The following is a 20,933-nucleotide window of genomic DNA, read 5'->3' as shown; positions in this document are numbered from 1 at the left end:
TATTCATAGTGGTTGTCTAACTACCATTTTATCAATTTAAAAAACTAAATAAACCTGTTAATATTAAAATTAAATGTCAGAGGACAGAGGTACAGAAGGCATTAGATAAAAGTTAACAAGATCATAAATGGCATAGAGAAGATGACCCCATGGAATGTTCACAAGATGCCTCAACAGAAGACTTACAGGATGCAAAAACTGAAAGGAATCCTTAGAGACCATCTAAAAAAGCACCACATTATAAAGATGGGGAAAATGAGACTTAGAGAATGGAAGTTAGTGCCTATGCGGTATCAAATACAGATCTGCTAGCCCTCAATCCAGCATTTCTTGGTCTAGACTATCTGGCTCTAAGTAGGTGGTGTGTCACCTCTCTAAAAAAAAATTTTTTTTAGTGATATCTTTGTTTTTTACATCATCTTCCTTTCAAATATATCTCCTCCCATTTCACTACCCAGAAGATACCCTTATGATGAAGGGCATAATGAATACCCACATAATAAAGAACAAAACAAGTGGGGGAAAAAATTCCAAAAAAACACATCACCTCTCTTAATAGGCCAAGCAACTTTCTGGACCTTTTAACACCTTCTTCCCTTGCTGAGAGTAAGACATGTCTCCCTGTTACTTATTTACTGCTATGAAAGAATTATGTCTTCCCATAAAGTTAAACTCAATCTTTTACATAATAAAAATTTTTAAGGTTTTTTTTTTAAAAAGTACCAGATACAATACCTGTGTTAAAAAATAATTTTATATCTCATTGACTGAGGGAATTGTGGAAAAAGCTCTGTTTCATATCTTTAACATTCCAGTGGAAAACCTCAGCAGAAAACTGGCACTCAGCTTTATTGTTCCTGTCTAAAATACTGAGTGACAGCAAGAAGCACTTTAGTGTCACCAGTTTCTCAGGGACACATGAGGACAACACACTCTTCCAGCTGCAATGTGATCTGAAGGGGAAAAAAAAGATGGGCTCCATCTGCTGACCAATTTCGCAGGCTAAATACAACTAGGTGGTTAAGAAGATACATTGACATGTATTTGAGGATCACAACACTAAAAAAGTAGCAACTCTCAGAACATTTCCCTGAATGATGGTTTCCATACACTGGAAAACAATGTAGAAATGTTAAAATTACTAATCCTTAGGAGAAAAGAAAAATCCATGTCTATACAATAAGTGAATCCTTATTTGTAAAAATGGTGTTCCAATTCTTTTCTTGTTCCTTTATCTTCTAGATATTTTAATGTATCAACAATTTGGGAAAGAAAACATTAATTACTTGGCCTCACTATACACAGAAGTAGGCTCAAATTTCCTAACGTGAGAGCTCCAAAAAGAAGCCTCTTGAAGAGGCACTAAATTTGCCTCATTTCACCAAGCTAAACAAGGGCAGGGTTGGCGAGGCTCACTCCTCCTGTCCATTCTGGGAAGTCCTTCAAGGCATTCTCGGGCCTTGGGTGGCTGCAGATCAGCAGCACTCACTGGCTGCATATTCCAGATGAGTTCTTGGACAAGGACCATAGCTGCTGCCCCCTTTTTACCACTGGATTTATCCTGCAACAAGCTCTCTTTGTGATTACTGCCCTATTTAGACTACTTTAGCCCCTATTTCTTTACACTGCTACTCACACTAATAACTTCAACTTAGATTTATCTGCAGTAAGTTGTAACTACTTTATAAGCAATGCTTTTAAGTTAACACAATCCCTACACTAAACAAATTGTCTTTCAAACACTAAAAAAAGAAGACTAATTTTTAAAAACAAATGTAGAGGAAGTACTTATTTCATTAGGCTTAAAAGTTTCAACTTCTAGTAACAATAGAATACAGGAGCAAGGTCTCCTGGTGTTACTAGAGCATCACGCAGCCTATAGAAATGTTGTTCACAGTGTTGGAATTTATAGAATTTTAAGCAAATAATGGGGAAACTAAGTTCTTGGAGTCTCACCACACCCTAGGACATTGCACTAAAGTACCTAGTACTAAGCATTTAAAAGTTCAGTTTTATAAGCAAAAATGACACGTTACAGGAAATCGACAGGATTCCAAAACTATCAGAATGTATCCAGACCTTAATAAATTAGCAACTGCTACAATAAAAATGTTACAGTAAAACTTGTTTCCCAAACAGCTGAGGATTTTACTTTAATTTTTTCTTTTTAATGCAAAGTCTTTCTACAACTCTGACACCTTAAAGCTACTATACTAAACTTGACTCACTTAGACCTGAGTTCAAATCCAGCCTCAAACTAGCTGTGTGACTCTGGGCAAGTCACTTAACCTTGTCCGCCTCAGCTTCCTCATCTGTAAAATGGGGATAATAACATCGCCTATCTCCCAAGGATATTGTGATGATCAAATGAGATAATAATTGTAAAGTGCTTAGCACAGCACCTGGTACACAGTAGGTACTATATAAATTAAAGTTGTTTACTACTACAACTACTAGTACTACTAGCACCACCACCACCACTACTACTACTACGACTACTAGTACTACTAGCACCACTACTACTACTACTACTACTACTACTACTACTACTACTACTACTACTACTACTACAACATCTTCTTCTGCTTAGTTGGTTCATCATTACCAAAGGATCTGGAGTTGGAAGGATCATCTAGTCCAGTCACTTCCATTTATGTATGAAGGAAGGGAAGCCCAGAGTTTGCTCAAGGTCAGTAATTACTCAGTAGCAAAGCTGGGCTCCAAAGCCAAGTCCTCTGGCCCCAAATCCAGCTACTACTGCACTGGTCCATACTGCCTTACAGTTATGATAGAGATGCGGATGCCACATTCTACAGCGAATGTCACTGTCCTGGCTGGGAAGGCAAAACTAGGTCTTCAAGAATATTGCGGTACAACAAAAGGGGCTGTTGAGACCCACTCTGGGCTGGCTGCTACTCCCCCTCCTCTGCCCCCAGACACAGTGCTACACTCCCTCAAGGGTTATCAAGGTGCTGATGGCAGTTTAACCCAAAAAACAATAGAGATGTTCTGTCTCATCACTGCTGAAATTACTTCCCTGCCAGTGACCTCTAATGCTGGCACTGGGCTTGGAGTCAGGAAGATCTGAGTTCAAATTCCATCTCAGACACTAGCCGTGAAACCCTGGATAAGTCACTTAACCTCTTTGTCTCAGTTTCCTTATCTGTAAAACAGGGATAGAATGTAAGCTCCCTAAGGGCAGAGACTTTTTACTTTTTTATTTGTAGCCCCAACACTTAGCACAGTGTTTGGCAAAAAGTAAATACTTAATAAATACTTGTAGATTGACTGAATGATAGCACCTACCTCATAAGATTGTCATGAGGATCAAATGAAATCCTTACTTGCACAGCACGTCAAGAGCTACATAAATTGTGGGCATTCTTCTTCGTAAACTACCTCCCCATCTGCCCAGCAATAAGATAATCCACTGCATGTTTCCTTGCTTCACATACAAGGATACCATGGAATATGATCAAAAGTTTTCCCAAAAAGAATCCCTTATTGACTGGTGTTCTTCTGACCTATCAACTTTGTAACCTTTTTGCAAAAAGGGAAAGAGGGTCAGTCTTATTCTTAATGACCCTACATTGGTTGGATGCTAGTGATCAGCACACACTTTTTTAAATGTTCAAAAGCTGTTTTAAAAAACTGCTCTAGAATTTTGCTGGGGATTCAGATTAAACTGATGACTTTGCAGGTTTGGGAATCCACTTTCTCCTGCTAGGATAACAACTGTTTATCTCTTGCTTTCTGTTACTTTCCCCATTCTATATAATTTTCCAAAGATCATGAGACCATATCTTCAAGTTCATTTAGGAGCCCAGGACAGAATTCAAATATTTATTTTTAGGTACTAGGAGAACAAGAACAAATGTAAAACAGACCCTCTTAATTAGGGAAATACAACATGCATAATTAAAGGCAATCAAAGAGAGAACCCTGACAACTGAGAAGATCAAGGAAAGCTCTGCAAAAGATGGGTGCTGGCAAAAATGAGAGTCAGTGTCCTCCATGCTAGGCAGAAAAACTATAGAAAGGAACATGTGGAATGCCAGAGAAGGAAAGGTGAGTTTGAGGGAAAGTTTCATGTGTTTGGCTGGAGCAGAGGGTAGTGTGGGAAGTCAAGGGAAACCAGGATAGAAAAGCCTGTAGGGCCAGGCTGAAGAGTTTCAATTTTATCCTAAAAGGAATCAAGCAAGTTCACTTAGCAAGACTGGGCGCTTTTTGCCATCCCTCTGAATTATCCTGAGCTGGGACTGGTTCATTACACTGTGTGTTCTACCCTTTCCCTTGGAAAACCACTTTCCATGACGGAGAAAGGGAGTGCCACTTTACCCCTGCTACCTGAGAGTACTGCCTCTCCAAACCAGGGCACTTGGTTTTCTCTTCTGTTTTACTTCCAAAGTTCATTTTTTAGAATTCCTTTTTGCGTTCTTCACATTTTCTGCAATACTCAAGTCACTCTGGGCTTTATTTAGCCTTCTTAACACTAGATTTACAAGTTCATGCTACTTTTTTGCATTTGTCCTTGTTTAGAAGCCTTATCTTCCAACTTAGATATTTAAAAACAATCCTAACAATTTTATTTATACACAGGGCTTACAAGTACATTTTAATATTCATGAGTGGAATTTTTTTGGGGGGGAGGCAAGGGGTGTAAAACAACTCTACATTTTCTCTGGGGTTACTGATACCCTAGAGAAACAGATGTTGAGAGTAAAGGTTAATAAAATTACATTTTCTCTTCTCACTGCCACAAATATCTCCCAGCATTTGCTTCCTAGCTTCTTCTAGCCTCCTTGTTTTTTAATTTCTTCATCTTTTTTGTTAAGGCAGGCAAAAATGTGGACAAAATAATGGAAATTTTTATCAGTCAAAGTTACTGGTATTCATCATCAAACCTGCTCTATTTTGACTTCATAAAGTAGGACAAATTATTTATTTTGCTTTTTTCATGAATATTCTGTTTATCTAGAGTCAAGTAAAACCTTGTGAAATACTGAATATACCAACAGGGTTTTACTGATCTGGACCTATTGAAACTTCTCCCCACAATTCCTACCTGACCTTGCAAAAACATTCGAAACACTACGGTTTGGCATGTCAGTTACCTTCAGGCCTTCTAAGACTGGGGCAGTGTCAATCAGAATCTCCGATTTCAGTGGCACCTTGGTGAGCTCTGGCTCCAGACCTCGAGATTCAGGGATTGTTCTTTCCTGCTGAAGGACTTCTGGACCCAACTCAGCTTCTTTCTGAATTGAAGGCCACACACAAATCAAAAATAATTCCACAGTAGTAGGTAGTATATAGAGTAATAGTCTATGAAGGTCACCACACAAGTTATGTTATTAAAGTTCCCACCTTAAATAAACATGATATAAACATTTGGATTAGCAAAATATGAATTAAGGAGATCAATTCCTTAATTTACAAAAGAACCCTTGACTGGATTCCTTCACATGATTTATGAAAAATAGGATTCAATTTAAAAAATTCTACTTATACATAACAATTTCAAAAACACATTATAAAGTAAGGTAAAAAAGCAAAACAGTATTTTTAAAATACCTTGCAAATTACGAAATCATGTTCCTATTTGGGTTGTGGGGAAACAGGGGAAGGGTGAAAGAAAGTGAGGAGTAAAGAGGCCAAAAGAAGACCATAAAATGACTGTAATGGATATATAATTTATATATATCTTCACATATACATATATATAATTATATAACTAGAATATATGTATATATACATATATATATAACTATATATACAATTTATATATAACTTTTACATTGAAATACATTTAATTCTCAATTATTCTTGGACAAACTTAGCTTAAAGATGCTGAGTCACCCGTGCCACTTAAACAGTGTGTTAATTGTAGGCTGAATCTAATTAATATGAAATTTTAAAAGTATAAATGTGAAGTCTTTCACCTGGGTTAAAAAAAAGTTTAAAACTTCACAAATATAGGATGGGGAGGCAAAGTTGGACAGCAGTTTGGAAAAAAAAAACAGGGGTTTTAAGCTCAATGAATCAAGAATGTGATCTAACACTAACACCATGTTGCACTCCAAACCAAATAGTAATGAATTTTTAGATTAACTTATTATTCTGAATTACCATGACTATCACCTACCTCCATCTACTCAGAAAAGTATATAAATTACCAAAAACACACACACACACACACACACACACACATAGACTAGAGCACTAGGTATAAGATAATCATACGCTTTAGGACTTTCGCACAAAATAAAATGCAGTGCAAAGAGATGCTACAAGTTACACATTTGATTCAACAAACAAATTATGTGTTTGTGTGCACCGCATTATGCTTGGCCCTGAAGAAGATGTAAGAGCATGGAAGTAGCAGTCTTAATAGATGAAGCAGAACATGAGCTAGACTTTACATACAGGAGATTACAATGGCAACAGAAAAAATAATGAATTGGGGGTTGGGAGACAGCTTAGGCAGGAAGACTAGTTATTGTACTACTCTGTTCATAGGATAATTAGGGCCTGACTAGGATAGTGACAGAAAGAAAGGAAATAATGTAAGAAAAATAAATTCCACTGCAATTAACAAGACATGTACCCAATCAAACATAAAGACTTGAGGAAAAATGAAGAGCTAAAGATACATAAAAATTCTGAACATCAGTAATTGGATTAAAAGCATAACTACAAACAGAAATGATCAAGTCCAAAGGATGCGGAGGTCAGGTGGAAAGATTACAAACTCAATTTTGGAAAGGTTGGATTTGAAGTGCCATGGGGACCACCAGGTGGGGTTTTATGGAAAGTTGGGAATCTAGGCCTGGATCTCTAGGTATCAGGACTGGAGATCTAGACCTGAGGTTCATCTGTGTAAACTAGAAGGAAAACTGTGGGAACAAATGAAATTACCAAGAGAAAGTATGTAGGGAGGAATAATGAACGTCAAGGACACATATTAAGGAAAATACCCACATTAAGGGGTTAAGAAGTAGAGGAAGAAGGGGCAGCTAGGTGGTGCAGTGGATAGAGCACCGGCCCTGAATTCAAATCTGGCCTCAGACCAAACACTTGACACTTACTAGCTGTGTGACCCTGGGCAAGTCACTTAATCCCAATTGCCTTAATAATAAAAAAAAAAAGTAGAGGAAGAGCCTGTAAAGGGCTCCCAGAGAGAAGTAAAGAGCAAGAAGAGAAGAACCTAAAGAGTATGATGTCTCAATAGCAAAAAAGAAAGAAAAAAGGCAAGGTGGTTGCAGAGAGCCTAAGAAAAATGACAACAAAAAAAGGCTAACGAATTTGGTGCTTTGGAGGCTTTGCTCCCCTTTTCAAGGGTAGCTCCAAGAGGGTAGTAGGAACATAAGTCAGATCATAAGACAAAAGAGAGAAGTTATCAAAGGAGAGGAGTTAAGAGATATATGAGACCTTTTCAGAAGTTTGGCAGTGAAAGGAAGAAAAGATGGAATACTAACTATGTGGGACAACAAGGTCAAACAACAATTGTTTCAAATTGGAAAAATCTGTACATGTATGCATGGTAAGAAGTGAAGGAACTTAAAATTGAAGATACACAAAAGGAGGATGATTACTGGAACGAAACTGTAGAAGAGGCAATAAGGAATGAGATTAAGGGTACAGGGAAAGAGATTAGAGATTAGTTTTACTGAGGGATAAGGACGTTCCTTGTCTGTGACTGGAGGGAAGGCGGAGAAAACAGATGATGATACTGGGGTTTGAAGGATGAAAAAGAGGGGAACTGAGAATGTTAATATCCCTTGACTTCTATCTTCTTGGCAAAGTTAAAAGACTAGATTGGTGTCAGCAAACTACAACCCACAGGCCAAATCTGGTGCAACGTCAGTTTTTGTACAGCCTGTGAGCAAAGAATGGCTTTTACATTTTAAAATAGAGCTTTCTTGGAACATAGCCATACTTATTTGTTTTCTTATTGTGTACAGTTGCTTTTGTGTTACAAAGGTAGAGCTGAGTAGTCAGGATGGAGACACTATGTGATATTCTCATCACTTTACCCCACTACTCATGCAATACCAATCATAGTGATGCACTTATAATTTGACAGTGTTTGCAGGTCCACAGCACTGTGACATCTTAGTTTTTTTAATTACCAGAGTTAATCATCTTGTCAAAACAAGAAAAGCAGAGGAATAAAAAAGTTTTACTATGATTTTCTGAGCTCAGGGCTGAGACTGAAATTTTTCTGAATGAAAAGAAGTACCTTCAACCTCTAATATTGAACACTGAATGGTTTTGGAAATTAACTTTTGCAGAAGACTTAATGGTGTTTCTTAATAAATGCAGTTTAAAATAACAAAGCAAAACAGCACTTACATGCAAAATTTATACTGCAATAAAGTTAATTCAATGACAGCTAATACTGTTTGAATCACAAGTAATGTCAAGCTGCTTTTTATACTTTCTGTGCTGTCAAAAGTCAAAACAAGAAGTGAGAGCTCTATCCCCACACAAATCTACAATGGATTTCTTTTCGGAGCCCAAATTACACTTCCGGCAATGTTTTTTGAACCTCAGTCCAAGTACAAAAGTAATTTTCATATTTCAAGGTCCATCTAACTGTGCAACTGAGGACTTTTCACTTAACCTTCAAATGAAAATGATTAATCTATAATGCAATGAGAAGCCAAAAAGCAAACATCCAAAGAAGAATCAAATAGGATTCTGTAAGTGCCTTCTAAGCAATGACTATGTTCAATTAAAATCATGTTCATGGACTAATATTATTTTGGCATTACTTATCTTTGTGAAAAGAGATTTCCAAGGATGAAATATGAAAAATCTCATTAAATATCAGCATTAACAGATGAACATTTGCAATCAATTTTGATAAGGAAAACTAACTTTGACTCTGAATCAAGCTAAATCTTACTCCCCTCAAAAAAAGAATCACATTCTTCTCATTAGTAGACTTGTGTGTGTATGTATGTAGGTACACACACATATATGTATATATACATACATGCTCAATTTGTATTATCATACTTTTTATTTCATCAATTTGTTTTCTTTCTTGTTATACAAATACCTACACATTACCCTTGATTTTGCACCTTAGTCCACAAAGCTTGAAATATTTAGTACCTGACTCTTTACAGAAATGTTTACTAATCCCTGGACTAGATTAGTGACTGTGTGAGAGGTGAGGTGACACTAGATTCAGGAATGAGAAAAACGTTTACAACAGCTATTATGGGCAATGAGAGAACATTAAAGAACTGTTATATTACTAAATGACACTGGGGACCAAGATAAGGTTATGCATTGTCACTATGTAGTGGATATTATGTAGGAGATGACAAAGTTCTTTTCCCTGACTTCTTCCAGTAATGCTCAGAAGCTGTTAACTAGCAATGGAGGAAGCGGATGATAAGAATTATTCAGAGATTAGGATTAGGGGGATGGGAATGATGGAAGGTTCAGAAGTTGAGGAATTCTAGTAAGGTGGTGGGACCACTGAATCATTAGAGTTTGTGAGATCATGGTTGCATATGGAGACAAATGAAGTCACAGTGAAGATGATGATAAAGAAGAAAAGCCAGTGGTCAAGGAATCTGATGGTCACAATGAGGGATAAAAATTAAGATAAAGTAAAAACAAAGTACCTTTGAGAACAAATTTTGGGGGACGGTTTAAGGGGTCAGAAAGGAAAACCATGGAACTTTTAAAAATAGTTGAAAATTTGTTTTCAGTTTGCCCCAAAATACCACCATTTCTATTCATATCCTCCAAATAGATAAGAAAACATCATCATTTAAAGCAAAGAATTACTAGATTAAGTAAACAGACACAAGTTAAGGATCTAAAAACCCAAGGAAGCATGCCACCACCATTTTATTTTCAAATACAAAAATCACCTTTCCAGCTGCTTCTTCCTGGAGCACTTCTCTGGCCTTCTCAGAAGCTTCAGTCAACCTTTCCTGCTCCTCCTTCTCTTTATTTTCTTGTCTAATGGCTTCTTCTTCCATCAGAGTGGCTTCCAGCTTAGCTTTATTGTCCACTTTCTCACCTTCAACTTCAGCAACTTTGACTTTAGCTTCTTTGGCCTGTAAAAGTAAAACAGTATGATCTATGTCCTACACGTGGCCCTAAAGTCGCACTTCTGAATAGTCTAAAAAGACTATTTGTAACCATTACAACGGGGGAAACCATTTTTAAGTGAGAAACCAATCCCCCTGTCCAACACCACATGCCGATTTTTAAACGTCCCTCCATTTTCTTCCCTCCTGTAGCTATGCAAAGAAAATGTCAAAGTCTAGAAATGTGGATTCTAAAGAGTCAAAAATTTGCAAGGCAGTATCATAGAGCATTTAATATTATTTCTGCACATATGGATTGCACAGGGGCAAATATGAATGTCTGACAATGATGCCCAGTTTTAGAAGAACCAAAGAGGAAAAATTCTATTCTGTATCTGATTCTCATTAACAAGGAGATTTGGGGAGTTGAAATGTTAGGACCCTTGGCAGGGGGAGGCACAGGGTGGGAACCTAATCCCTCCAAGAGTTTGTGTTAGAAAAGAGAACTCTAGGTACACTCTGAAAAGCACCAAAGATCTGAGGAAAAGATTTTTCAAAAGTTCAGAAGACAGATAGAATCTAATGGACTAAAATAAAATTCTACAAGGGAAGTCTGCCCAAGAGGAATGGAACTACCAAAAACAAAATTCTGAAAACATAAAGGGAAACAATTCTAATGAGGAGGAAAAAATGAGATTTATGAAAATGGACCAAATAGATACACACAACCAACCACCTTGAATTATAAAAAGAAATGTACAGGAGAGAGAAGCCAGGCCAGGTAACTGAGGATAAACATAAGACCACAGCCGAGGCCTGTAGGTGTGTTAAGGCTCAAAACAAGAGAAGGCTGTCAAGTGAAGCTAAAGGTGACAAAATTGGTTGGTTTTAGGAACTAGAGATGGAGGTGTTAATTTTTTTTAAGCTATTTTGAGGAACTACAGTAACAAAGAAGGGACAGGACCTTTGTGGTAGCCAGGATCACAACTGACAAGAGAGAGAAGGCTGAGCTGCTTAAATCTGATTTGGCTTCTGTTTTCTCTGCCAGAAAGAATGGCATTGGTATTGGAAAAACCACACAAAAATGACGATCAGGGAGATGACACCCCCTACACAAAGTCTACTCCGCCAAACTAGAACAGGAACATGCCAGGATTCACAGCACCAAAATTTTGAGGTGAACCATGACATCCCTTTTTTTTTTTTTAACCATCAATGAATGACTAAGTTCTACGGATCTTGCCCAGGATTACACAGCAACACAGTAGTGGCAAAGGCCATAGTGGAATGCAAATAACTACCTCTATGTTACTAATTGTTCAAGATGTTCCAAATATGTGGGATTTGGGTTTACCAACCTGAGATATAGTCCAATTAAAGAATGAATAATTTAACTGGCCAGTGAATGAATGGCATTTATATTTTACCAATGTTTCACTCCGAAAGACATGTCCCATTTTTTTTCCCTGTTCTTGTGGCCATATGATGGTCTTCAAAATAGAGGTCATGAAAGCTTAATATCAGGTCACTTTCCTCATCTCTATAGTGGTAGATATCCTTTCCTATCTTCATCTCTAACATTCCAAAATCTGTTTACCCTGTCTGTCTGGTGCGATGGGAAAAGTACCAACCAGTTTTGGAGGCTGAAGACCAGAGTTCAAGCCCTAGGCCCAAATTATAACACTTCTGTATGTTTCCTCCATGTAAAATGGGGATACAATAGTTGCACTCACCTCCTTTACACAACTATTATGAGGAGAGCATTTTGTAAATTCTGAAATGCTACAGAAATAGTAACACTATGGGAACTGACCCCCTAATGTTTCCCCTAATCAAAGCCCTGCCCAAAGGCTAGCCCAGGTACCCCTTTCTTAAACGGTCCTTCTCTGATCACAGCACTCCAAGAGAGCTCTTTGTTGCTGGTACCATTCATGTCAGATAGTCTATCTTGCAACTTCATCAAATATTTCTCTCTAGTAGAATTGTATTATCAACTGGGTAGCAAGCCTCTAGCAATAGGGCTTGGTTTAGACCTCTCTGCTTCCTCCGGCCTAGTGACCTCCCCAGAATCGAAGCCCAATAAATGCCTACTGCTGTTGACAATGACAGGGTGCTGTCAAGAAGCAAGTTATTATTTGTATCAGAATGGCTATCTAAAAGATATCATAATGATGCGATAATTTGTGGAAATTTATATTTACAGATTCAGAAAAAAGACTAAGATCAAAATGTATTCCCTACATTAAAAGAAAAACTGCATTAGATATGTCATACTTACTGCACTCTCCGGAAGGGTCTGTAAGGTTGTTTTGAGCTGATCAGCTGGTGACAGGGTTTCAGGCAGATACATAGCTCTGGAGAGGAGAAGTAATGAAGTAGGGATTTCCTGGTTCAGATGGAGGTCTAACCACTACAATTCAAAAGAGATCACAGATTATATGAAATGTTTTGTTTTTGAAATTACTCTTAAGCATAATACAGAAAGACAGTCTAGTAAGGGTCTCTTAGATTCAGGATCAGATAAAATAACTCTCACAAGTATTTCTTTTTATTTTTTACAGATCTCTAAGATACTCTGAAGAGGCAGGGTGGTGTACTGGACAGGGTGCTGGATTTTGGAATCAGAGAACCTGGATACAAATCCATTAATAACTATCTATATAAGGCAAATCACTTAAGCCTCTGTGGATCACGTTTCCTCTTCTGTAAAATGAGGGTGTTAGACTAAATGATCTCTAAGGCCCTTCCATCTCTAAAGACACCAAATACTTGAAATGTCTTCCTTCCATAAGTCTTCTCTTTGCAGATGAAGCAGTCCCAAATTCCTTCAACAGGTTTTATGACATAGTTTCAAGTTCTCTATTCTAGACAAACTGTAGCTATCAATGTTTCTTCTTAAACATGGATCCAGAAATGGGTATAATATTCTAGATGAGATCTGATTACTGCAGAGGACCAGAAAAGTATCATACCACCTTCCTTGCTCCAGACCGTTAAGAAAGGAAGGACCTCCCCCCCAGCTTTTTCTAAGAAGCTACTATATTTCTCTGAAGCCCTGAGTCCATTAGTAGGGGATAGAAAAGGAAGGCTGTGACAGTAAAGACCCGGACCTAGGGTGGGTCTGGGCTTTCTGCTCCTAGACTAAAAGCTGCCAATGAGAAGCAGCAGCCTGGAAGCCAGAAATCCCATGAGAGTTGAGAGGAAAAGAACATTAGATATGAAATCAGAAAGCATAAGTCCAGATGCAATATTCATCCTCTATTGGCCTTGGGACAACCTCTTTTTGAGTTTCTGCATTATCACCTATAAAATGGCATTACCTGATCCCAATTAGTATCTGTGTATGCAAACACACGCACACACATCCACATCCATGAGAGGCAAAGGAGTACAGAAGGGACAAAAAGTTAACCTGGAAGTCAAGATGTCCACCTCGTCCACACACTGACCGGGCAGGTCATCATCCCCCACTGCCCTAAGCAGCTCTCTAAGATTAAATTCACACAGCAGTGGCAGATTTGTATTGACAAGATGGTGTTTCCTCATAAGGGAACTCCCTACACTGATGAGAGCACAGGTCTAGGCAAGAACAATGCACAAACACATATGTGTACACATGAATAGATACTTAACACTACCAATGGTACCTGAAGTTGGGACAGATGAAGTCAGGAAACACAGCAATAGCAAACCACGTACACACAAAGGAAATCCATGCTGGAGATGTCAGGATTTTGAAAGCAGAGAAGAAGTAATTTTCAAGATCTCAGAGATGATAGCTTAAGGAGATGATGGATGGATCGAATGAAGATTTTTTTTTTTAAGAGTGAAGGAGATCTGGGCATGTTTGAAAGCAGCAGGGCAGGAACGGACAAAGAAGGACAGAAAGCTTACCAGGGAGGAGAAAGGGGAAGGTGGTGACTGAGAAAGGAATCTGCTAGAAAAGATGAGAAATGAATTACACATGTAGATCGGTTAGCCTAGGGAAGGAGAAGGGCCACCTCATTAGCAAAGACTGGGATAAAGGGAAGAAAGACTCAAGGATAATGTCAAGGCATTCTGAGATGAAGAGATAGGGAAAAGAAAGAGGTCATGGCAAATAGCCTCTATTTCTCAATAAAGTGTGAGGCAAAGTCCTCAAGCTTGACAGGGTAAGGGGGGAAACTGAGTTTTTGTCTGGAACAGGAGTAGCACACTAGGTTGAATTTGGAAATGTGCTATACTTTAAATGATTCTAAGCCTGACACAAAAATCCATCACTATTTTGCTGGTAATGCTTCATGGCTACAAATAATGAAATACCATAATCTCCAAAGAACATAAATTATAGATCATGCAAAAAAGGCAATGGAGAGACATGTGGTAGAAGAAGGCTGCCTACACCATATTTATGAACAATGACTTGCATGCAAGAAATGGCATTAGAAATTATAAACAGATGAGTGGAAAAACTAGTCACGCAGGGAAAACTATCCATGGCACATTACAAGCCTTCTGCACATGATGCAGACAGTCAAGGGAGGAGTTAGGGCAGAACACAAACCAGATCAGGCCAGAAGCTGAGGGCAGCTGGAAGGTGGGCTGACCTGGCAGAACATGTGCCCACATCACAGGACTCAGAGCACAGAATCACTCAAGGAAGGACCAACATGTCAAGAGTCACACATACCACTACCTTCAAGTGAGCCCACAGAAAAAATGTCTCTTTCTGTACCTCTAGAATAGGGAGAAAAATCCTAGCCTAAATCAAAAGATTACCTCATTCCTTTCCAAGAAAAAAGATCAATTCTAGATTACTTAGGAGCTAATTATAGTATCTGTGGAATATAAAGATACTCTGCTTCTGCTTATTAGTATTCATCTAGAAGGTTCAAGGTGAAACCAACTTCATTTTACTTATTAGCAATGCTGTCAGATAGTAAGGCTTTGAGGTTCAGAAATTATCTACTGATTTGGTTCATTTATGTTTCTTCTGGCCTAAAAAAACAGACCAGAATTTCTGAAACTGTATTCCAAGGAACCCTGAGTAAGCCACATGATGACAATCAAAAGAAATTTCAAGGGAAAATGTAAATACTAGCAACATTTTTTAAAAAGAGTTTTTAAAATATATTACAAAATATTTATCACAAGTTAACTTTTTCAGTATAAAAATGGTCTTTTACACTCTAAATTTTCCTTTATTCCCCACTTTATCTCAAAGCTACTATATGGCCTCAGAATCCTGAGGACCAGTGACTTTATGGGTTCTGAAATTAGTTTGAGAAATGCTAAAACGGACAACAAAAATGCATCTAAAAGGGTCCATTTCAAATGAGCATCTCAAAACAGTAATTATCCCAATCCATTCGGCACCAGGCACAACTGATACGTTTGCAAAAAGTCACAAGGCTGGGATTGGTTATCAAGTCAAAATGCAATTACAGATTTTCAGTCACTTTGTGACTCTCAAGAACAGCCCACATATTATCTAGTACATTCACAATTCAATTTGCATAAGAGTTAGCAATTCCTCATTCTGTACAAACTATAAATTAGTGCTTGTTATTTACCTGTTTAAGTTGTTCCCTGAGACGTTCTTCGGTGACTCCCAAAGCCCTCATGCCTCGTGCCCGACAAGCAGCTTGTAATTCTTTGACATTCAAAGTATCTACTCCTTCCTCAGCAATAAGCTGTAATATAAAATGAAATACAAGAATCTCAAAAATGTGATTTTTTAAAAAAATTACTAAAGGTTTTATGAAGCCAGCTATGATTAACACAACTGATTAGTAAGCTCTAGCTTATAAACTATTTCTCTCCAATCAAGGTTTGTCTAATCTTTTAAGAGGCAGCAACAAAACATGGTTCTAGGTTAAAACATCTCTTAAAATTTTTTACGTGTTAACTTAAAAGCTTCAAGAACTTCCAGGAGAGGTGGGGAATAGGGAAAATAAGGAATAATATATGTAAAGGGAACAACAGGGCCCAGGCCTGATCACTGAGAATAGTGATAGGAAAATGTATGATGTACAGGAGACATAAGGAATGAGGGAAGCTGGCTGGTAAATGGGAATTACCAGAAAAGTAAGAAGACAAGGATAGTCCACAAGCCAAAGTCACAAGCCCATGAACTTAAGGTATGAGTAAAGATCTTGAAAAATGAGTATGATATCAATGCACAGGCCTGAAAGGAAAAGCTTAAAATTCCAGGAATGGGCCTAAAAATACTCTACTTTTCATTTCCTTTCAACTCTCTTTTGACTAATTTTCAGAGGAACCTATCATAGGAAAGCACTGACTTTTCCCACTGGTAGATTCCTACGGCCTCTTAACTTAGTAAAATAAAATACAGAAAACAGAAGCAAGGTGGAACATGAAGAATTGTGGCAAAGGCCAAAGCAATCAAGACACAGACCAAATGATTTCTGACAGCTGTCTACCAGGCTGAACTGCCAAGAGCCCTGCAGCTCTATGATGCTATGCTGCCCATTTCTGGACTTGTTTCTTAGCCATGTTTGCCTCCTATCAATTTATTTGGGCATCTTGGTGAGGTAGAAAAAGCTACTAAAAGAGCAGTGTTCATATTCTAAACCTACCACTTACTAGCAGGCTGGCTAAAGGCAAATCACTTCTCAGAAGGCTCACTTTCTTCCTCAAATCATGTATTATCACAGAGTTGTTGTAACAACACATTGTAAAGCACTATATAAAGGAAGCAAATACTAGCTTCATTAGCAGCCTATGGGGCAGGAAGTATATATAATGCTCTGTTTTATATAAAGCCTATCAGAATAAAGCACCAAGGACAAAAAAGCATCAGTGGCCAAGAGCTCCAGCTTTGTTATTTACTTTTATCTAGATAATAGCCACTAGGGGCTGCTATCATGTCAAAATACGATTATGTCTAATGTTTAGAAAAAAGATTTAAATAAAATAGCCATGAATATGTAGAGCCCATATCAGATTGCATGCCATCTTGGGGAGGGAGGTAGGAAGGGAGGGGGAGAAAACTGAAAACTCAAATGCTTATAGAAGTGAATGTTGAAAACTAAAAATAAATTAATTTTTAAAAAAACACAAAAGAAATATCCAAGGAAAACTTCACTTTTAGACTCACTTTACAGTCAAAAAGTCATGTGTGAATACATGTGTTTGCACCCACAAGCATGTGGAAAGAGTCCACCCTCAAAGCCTTTTCACCTTGGTAGGATCTGCTAGAACTTGCATTGCCCTGGAAGCAGCCTGGCTTGCCTCTGTGACATGCCAGACATGGAGGAAGATAGCAGGGGAAGGGTCTTCCTTTCAAAATAGCAAATAAATTAAAATAGTGAGTAAAGCTACAAAAACAATGTAGAACAATGTCAAACTCAAATGTAAACTGGGACCACTAAACAATACATGACAACTCTGTGGGCCACATATTGACCTTCAGAAAAACACATGTTAACATTATGTTCCATTATATTTATATTTATTTTTTTAAGTACCTCCTAATTACATTCTGTTTGACATCTCTGATCTAGGCCAAGTCCCCATAATTTCACAATTGTGAATTCAACAACTGTAATGACAGACATTTATATAGTGCAATTCACTGTGCAAAGCACTTTATAGTCTCTCAACAGATCCTGATAAAAGCCCTGTAAGGTGGGAGGTACAAGTATCATTACCCCCTGTTTTTATAAATGAGGGTCTGGAATGCTTTGCCCACAGTCAGTCACAATGCGTGCAACCCCTAGAAGCAGATCTGAATAAGCCTCCCCAATCCTAAGGCCGGGATTCTAGTCTTCCACAATTTTTGTGCTGTAAGCTTAATAGCCACAATGGAGGAAAGCTTGAAGAATCTAGTGAAACAAGTCTTCTCAATCCTGTGACATAACCAAACTACTGGAAAATTATAACCTTTTTAGCAGTAGTATTTTTACTTAGAATTCTAGCACTTCTTTAGCAACCCTAACACTATTTATTTATAAAATGGGGGGGGGCGCGCGCGGCAGCTCTAGGGATGTTCGTTTTCTAAATTTCAAGGAAGGAAGTTTAAATGAAATGTACAGGGTGTCAATAGGCCATGCTCCAGCATTTTAAGCAAGAGTCACAAGACTTTGGGTAGAAGGGGCCCTTAGATATCATCTGGAAATGAACAGAAGGCTATGAGAGGTGAAAGGACTTATCCAAATCACAGGACAAAGGAAGGATCAGAGACCAGGCTCAGAACCTACTCGTTCTCAGAGTAATGGTGGAAAAAACATAAAATAAGATACAGAGGATTACAAAGGAAACTCATTTTATTGAATTATAGTTAGTAATATATTAAAAAAAAAGTTCAATGGCCTCAGGTTAAGAATTTCTGATATACAGATATATTAATATGGAAACAATAGGAGAAACTGGCAATTTTCCTAATTGGTCATAAAAAATACCTTTCCTTGTGACTCCTTTTGGGTGCCCTGTTTCCAAAACAAAGATTTTAAGATTTTGAAACTCAAGATATTCTACCTACACTCAAGAAACAATGAAGCAGAAAGAACAGAAAATGACCAGTGTTTGGGTGAGGCAGGGCTTGGCATAAGGAACAAGCAGATGCCACAGCAGTTCTGCAAAAGGTTATGCCAGTGCCTTCTGCTTCTGACCTGCAGATGACTGGCTATTTCAGTCCTAAACCTTTTACAATAATCTCAGTGACAGAGGACCAGCTTAATCAAAGCTCATTCTCATTTCTAAACATGTCAGTTTTAATCCACAGGCTATGACATGAAAAATTAAAGAAAAGATACTCCTAAGTAGATCCCAAAACCAAAATATAGGTTGTCCCAAAAGTCTTATTGTGGTCTTAAATTTAAATAACTTCAGAAGCATAAATGCTACAAACTTACAAAAAACATTTGAAAGGCTAATTATTAGAAATGTTAACTACTGACATGTCTTACTAAAATTCAAAATCACCATCATCTTGTGCTACACATCACTCTACTCAATTTTTGAACTTTGTAAAAAATCTTCAGCAGCTGCTGCTCAGTGCATAAAAAATTGCATTTGTAATTCTGGCCTTAATGTAATCCAAAGAATGTAGCTTTGATGCATACATGCCAGTTCTGATGTAACCTCATAAGAAAAAGCCTAAAGGAGATATATCAGGTGACTGAGGTGGCCAAGCAAGTAAACTTCCTCAAACAATCCACTGGTCTGAGAAAGTGTCATCCAGAAACTCACACATGGAACATGTAATGATAAAGTATGCTGTCTTATTAAAATTAAAAATTTGTCAGTCAGAATTCATAAAATTAATATATGTAAAATAAATATGAATAATTAAACTTTAAAAGGATTTTTGGGTAATGTTGTATTATTTACTACTTCTGCAGTTATTAAAGCTTTTTTTCTTCTTTTTTAATTTATTTTTAGTTTTCAACATTCACTTTTATAAGATTTTGAGTTCCAAATTTTCTCCTCCTCTCTCCCTTTTCCACTCTCCAAGACAGCACGCAATCTGATAGGGACTATACATGTACAACCATATCAAACATATTTCTACATTATTCATGTTGTGAAAGGAGAATCAGAACAAAGGGGTAAACCACAAGAAAGAAAAAAGAGAGAGAAAATAGTATGCTTCAATCTGTATTCAGACTCCATTGCTCTTTCTCTGCATGTGGATAATATTTTCCATCATGAGTGGCGTGGAATTGTCTTAGATCATTGTATTGCTGAGAAGAGCTAGGTCTACCAAAGTTCTGATCCTCGCATTCTGCTCATGAAGTTATTAAAGGTTAAAACTGCACAAAAACTTTTGGAACACCCCGGATGTTTCAATTAAACCTTCTTCCTTGAAAAGGAAGAAAATTCACACCCCCAGAACTCCCTCCCTCCCCCTTTATAAATCAGCAGAGAAGCACTAGAATCCTAAGCAAAGACTCTGCTACCAAAAAGGCCCTTGCAAACATCAGACAGTGCCCCTGCCAGTTTTCTATGGGCCTACTCAACTCTCCTGCCCACCTACCTTGTCATCTGCTTTCATTGACCGCAGTCTCATGATCAACTGAAAGCGCAAAAAGTTATTTGTCCCAATAGACTGCAGCTCCAGTAGTTTGCAGAGGGCCACCAGCTGTGGTCTGGTCAGGTTGTCCAGAGTCAGCTCATCCTCAAACAGTTTGGAGAAGCGCAAGATCTCCTCATTGGTGGGCCTCTCTCCAGTCTCTCGTATCTGCAAACCAAACAGGAGACAAAGGCTCTCCACTGGGCCACAAGCAAGTCAGCCACAAGCCTCAAGGCATATCCAGGAACCCCATCTCCCCTTCATCTCTGAAGATCTAAAGCCCCATGGAATAGAGCACCCAGGTCCTGCACTGGGGTCCTGTCACAGGTTTCCCAGACTGGTCAAAGCATGTCTGAGCTAGAAAGGCTTCATCTCATCCAACCAAGACCTGAATGGGAACCAACTTTACTGCATCTCACCCCCAACCTATTTCAGTCTTAACTGACCTAAATGTTATTTATTTCTCATACTGGACCAAAATGCATCTCTCTGTAACTTCCTCCCATTACTCCTACTGCCAAATCATTCTTCCATAAAACTGTCCTTCAAATACTTGACGAGAATACCTTTTAGAAATTCGAACCCTCTCAATTTAGAAAGCACGTATCTTTAAGAGAGCTTTTTTTTTTTTTGAATTCTAAGTGGATTACCTGTCATCAAAACTCCAGGCAAACATTTCTAAAGCAAATCTAGCAACGTATCAACGAACATAAGTGTACTGGGTATTCATAATTTTATATAACTGTTTATTCTAAGTTTATGAGGATGTTCTTGGATGGGAGAGAGGCCTGAGAATCAAAGCTAATCACGTAAAATATAAGAAACCATTTTTTGTATTAAGGACAGTCTAGAAATAATTTTTT

General features: G+C 37.9%; 1 protein-coding gene across 2 annotated transcripts in view; it reads right to left on the bottom strand.

The window, feature by feature from the left end:
* Positions 1-20,933, bottom strand: part of LETM1 (leucine zipper and EF-hand containing transmembrane protein 1) — an 87,394-nt gene that overhangs the window by 12,260 nt on the left and 54,201 nt on the right. For both annotated transcript variants that reach the window (XM_020992228.2, XM_020992229.2), the window contains exons 6-10: positions 20,035-20,238; positions 15,608-15,727; positions 12,334-12,465; positions 9,894-10,082; positions 5,115-5,255 (exon numbers count right to left, since the gene is read on the bottom strand). In XM_020992228.2, coding sequence (XP_020847887.1) covers positions 5,115-5,255; positions 9,894-10,082; positions 12,334-12,465; positions 15,608-15,727; positions 20,035-20,238 — 786 coding nt within the window. The remainder of the gene's footprint in view (positions 1-5,114; positions 5,256-9,893; positions 10,083-12,333; positions 12,466-15,607; positions 15,728-20,034; positions 20,239-20,933) is intronic.

Source organism: Phascolarctos cinereus, unplaced genomic scaffold (assembly GCF_003287225.1).
Source record: "Phascolarctos cinereus isolate Bilbo 61053 unplaced genomic scaffold, phaCin_HiC Scaffold_9;HRSCAF=440, whole genome shotgun sequence".
NCBI lineage: Eukaryota > Metazoa > Chordata > Mammalia > Diprotodontia > Phascolarctidae > Phascolarctos > Phascolarctos cinereus.
Note: the sequence above shows the minus strand (reverse complement) of the source record. Positions and strands in the feature narration are given on the sequence as shown.